The sequence below is a fragment of the Benincasa hispida genome, chromosome 3 (assembly GCF_009727055.1).
Source record: "Benincasa hispida cultivar B227 chromosome 3, ASM972705v1, whole genome shotgun sequence".
NCBI classification, from domain to species: Eukaryota; Viridiplantae; Streptophyta; class Magnoliopsida; order Cucurbitales; family Cucurbitaceae; genus Benincasa; species Benincasa hispida.
The window spans coordinates 26,184,817-26,188,582 of record NC_052351.1 but is presented as its reverse complement, the minus strand read 5'-3'; the positions used below and the strand labels follow the sequence as shown (position 1 = coordinate 26,188,582).

Here is a 3,766-nt window from a genome sequence, read left to right as displayed (position 1 = left end):
TGGCAGATTCGCACTGAGACTCACCTTTTGGCCTTGTCTCTTTTCTTCTCGGATTTCTTCCGATCAGTACTCAGCTCAGCCTTTCTCTCAATAATCCGGCAACAATTAGCCCTTGTATCAATTATACCCGTATCAAGTATATCTTCTCTGAATTCTATGGGGGTATTTATAGGTGAAAAGCTTTGACTCTTGGTTTGTGGACCCCACTTCTTGTTATGGAAATTCCGAAGATGGAGGAATAAATATTCCTTTTGTTATGCAATCAAACCGTCAAATCTGCACAACGGTTAGTTGTACACGTGTCACAATCCTCCGCGTTTACGTTGCTCAGCTGCATCTTTCGATCGGTTGCTCGCATGCGGTGTTGTTTTTATTACTGCATGCGGTTGAAACTCAGCTCGGGATCGACTGTCGCATTGCACTGTCATTGCGTTAATCATCTCTTCATTGTGGATTGACGGGCGCAATGTGACAGAGATGCATTGTTCAGTTTCTCGTTGAGCCTTGATCGCAAGTGGTGACTTGGTTTCCTGCAAAACAGAGTAAAAATATCTTATTCTACCATCTTGACAATGTTAGTGGGTGTAATTGCGATAATTCATATTATTGTATTTCTGAGCTAATTTTCATACAATCAACGCATATTCCTTCTCTTTTGACCGCAATATCTAGATAAGGCAGCTTAAATAACTTGTATTTTTACAAGTTATCAAGGATTTATGGATAAAACATACACTGAAGCCAAGATCATCCTTGACCGCATCTCGCGGAATATAGATGATTGGGTAGATGACGGAAACGGAGGAAGAGGTGCAGAGAGAAGAAGAAATGATAATGCCATTGTACTTGCGGACACAATGACAACTTTGGTTGCACAGATGGCCATGATGACCTCTCTTCTACAATCGATGGTATTTAATCAAGGTGCCCTATACCAAGGATCAACGCAATCCAATGCGTCGGCATAAGTGGCAGCAATAAGTTGCATCCAATACTGAGGGGGCCATGTGGTGGAAATGTGCCCATCAAACCCATAGCAAGTGTGTGCTATCTAGAATAATCCGTACAGCAACACGTATAATCCTCGTTGGAGAAATCACCCTAACTTCGGTTGGGGAGGAAATCATAACCAAGGTGGGCCGAGTAACCATCAGAATAGTAACTTTGGGAATCGAGGAAACCCTCCACATTTTCGTCAAAACTAGAATCAGGGTCATCAGAGACAACCGCAAAACCAACCATCTTCCTCACACACCTCTGGAAATTCATTGGTCCCTGCTCAAGCAATATATTGAGAAAAATGATGGTGTAATGCAATCGCAGGCGTCTTCAATCAGAAACTTGGAGGTCCAAGTTGGGCAACTGGCTTCCGAACAAAGCAATAGAACACCTGGAACGCTGCCAGGTAATTTCGAAGCCCCACGATCTCACGGGAAGGAGCAATGTCCTTGACGACATTGTGCAGGCAAGCTTGACCGCCTGCGGAGGTGTGGATTGCGTTCATCATGGGAAACTTTCTTCCAGTTCATATCTCTAAATTCTATGTTTACTTGCTTTCTTAATTACCTTCTTTAATGCTTTCTGAATTGTGTTATTTATTGCTTCCTTAAATTTGCTTTTATTGTTTATGAAATTATCTCTCATTTAATTCATTTGCGTTAATTTTCGTGCTCTCTTTAATTTCCTTGCTTTTCTATATTAATTGCGTATTCTTAAATTTTGGTGAATGATTGTTTAATAAGAAGAGAATTATTACCGCAAAGTCCTTGTGGCTTGCGTTGATGAAAAAAAAAAATAATAACAATCAACATCCGGTATGCATTGCGATGATGGGTGCATCTTGTGCTAACAAGAGACACTTTGCGTTCATCTTACCTAAATACATTGCGATGAGGGGTGTGTTGCACTCGTATGTATTTTTCGCTCGTCTTTAGCAAAAACGTGCTATGTTGAGGTAGTGTTGCGCCAGTAGAAATACAGTGCGTCCATCCTCCAGAAATGCGTTGAGCCGTGTTGCATTGATACATGCGTCGTTGCTCGTTCTCTGCAAAGATGCATTTGCGTTGATGGAAGCATTGCGTTGATTCTCAACCTTGCACCCATCCGAATAAAACACCAAAGATAAGTTCTTTTTGCAAATAGAGTAGTCCAATCATTTAGGCTTCCTAAGAAATGATGATTTAGTAGATGAAAGGACGTACTTCTCTGTTGAGTCATAAATGTGAGGAGCACGGCGACAGGCTTTTTGATTACCTCGAGGCCTGCCACTGTAGAATTTGTGTTGGGATCATCAAGGCCCAACCTATAAATTCCCATTTCCTTCGTCTGAGATCCTATTTGAGTCTTTTTCAATTAGAAACCCTAGTAGCTCTGCATACCCGGACTTACTCTCTTCCTAAAACCCTAAGAGTTTCCCAGCTTTCTTACTCAGTTCATCCATGGCCGACCAGTCTTCCCATCCATCTTCTTTATCCTCATCATCGTCGTAAGCCAAAATCATTGCAAGAGAGGTGGCAATCCTTGCAACAAACCGCTGTCTTGCTACCCAGCCACAAACCATCCATCGAATCGCCGAAAAACCTTGGTGAAATCCTGTAGTAGCCGGGCCACTCCGCATTAGAGAGGGGTAGAGCACGGAGAGTGCCCCACTCCCAACATTGTCTTTTGAGAGCGAGAGAAAAAGAAAAGACGACAGAGAAGTGTTCGGGAGTATTTTGAGTAACATGGAAAAAGAAGGAGGGCTGCCTGAACCAGGGGTTGTTAATCAGCCACTGCCTTCGGAGGAAGAGATGGAGGAAGCTTAAAGAAGGAGCGCCTTGGCCATTTCGGATCCTAAGGAAATTGTTCAAGCAGAGTCCTATTAGGGACCCATCAGGGTCGCTTTGGAGGAAGCAGTGGCGGAGAAGCAGCCTGAAGTGGTTGAGGAGGAGGAGAAGAAGAAGAAGAAGAAGAAGATCAAAGAGAAGAGGGTTAAAGAAGATGAGGAAGTCCATCCAATCAAGAAGAAAGAAAGAAGGACAGGTGAGAAGAGAGAATGCAGGCGGGAGGAAAAGCGCTTGAAGAAGGAAGAAGAGAGGAGAAAGAGGGTTGAGAGCACAGAAATTGACGGAGAATCCACCTCCGCAAAGGTGGATAAGGTGGAGTCAGCGCAACTGAGAAAATCAGCGCAACCTGAGGAGGAAATAACGCAAGTAAAAATAGTTGCGACTGATGATGGTGAAGATTCAGATTACCCCCCTAGGCGGCGTTGCAAGGAGAATGCGCCGCAAGGGTCAACAATCGACCCACCAATTTTGCACAATGCAGTAGAAGAAAAGGAGAGGAGAAGAAGAGAGAAGGAAGAAAAATAAGAGAAGATGTTGCGGGCAAAGTAAATCATCGTAGAAGGTAGTCGAAGAAGAAAATTACAAGATGAGGAGGTGCGCCGCAATAACGCAATATCGACAGAAGAGGAAACAATAAGGCTTGAGGAAGAATAGTGCATTTTGCTGGCCTCAAAGAAATTTGAAAGAGATTTTGGAAAAGAAATGGGAGAAGAAGAGGAGGAAGAAAAGAAGAAGAAGGTTGAGAAGGAGAAAAGGCGCCGAGCAAATGTTCAGCGCATTCGAGAAAAGAAGGTCAAAGAAATTGCACAGTGGGAGAAGGAAGAACAACGCAAGGAAAGGGAAAGGAAACAAAAATAAAGATCCCGCCTTGCATTGACTAAAGAGAAGGGCACAACAGTAGTAGAAAGCAGTAAGCCTGCGTTGGCTAAGGGACGACCATA

The 3,766-nt window shown here is 43.4% G+C and overlaps 1 protein-coding gene across 1 annotated transcript; it reads left to right on the top strand.

Moving 5' to 3' along the window:
- Positions 1-2,723: 2,723 nt before the first annotated feature.
- LOC120073513 (DDRGK domain-containing protein 1-like) lies at positions 2,724-3,350 on the top strand. The gene is made up of 2 exons (XM_039026354.1): positions 2,724-2,756; positions 2,865-3,350. Exons 1-2 carry the CDS (start codon positions 2,724-2,726, stop codon positions 3,348-3,350), a joined length of 519 nt encoding a protein of 172 aa, XP_038882282.1.
- Positions 3,351-3,766: the final 416 nt, after the last annotated feature.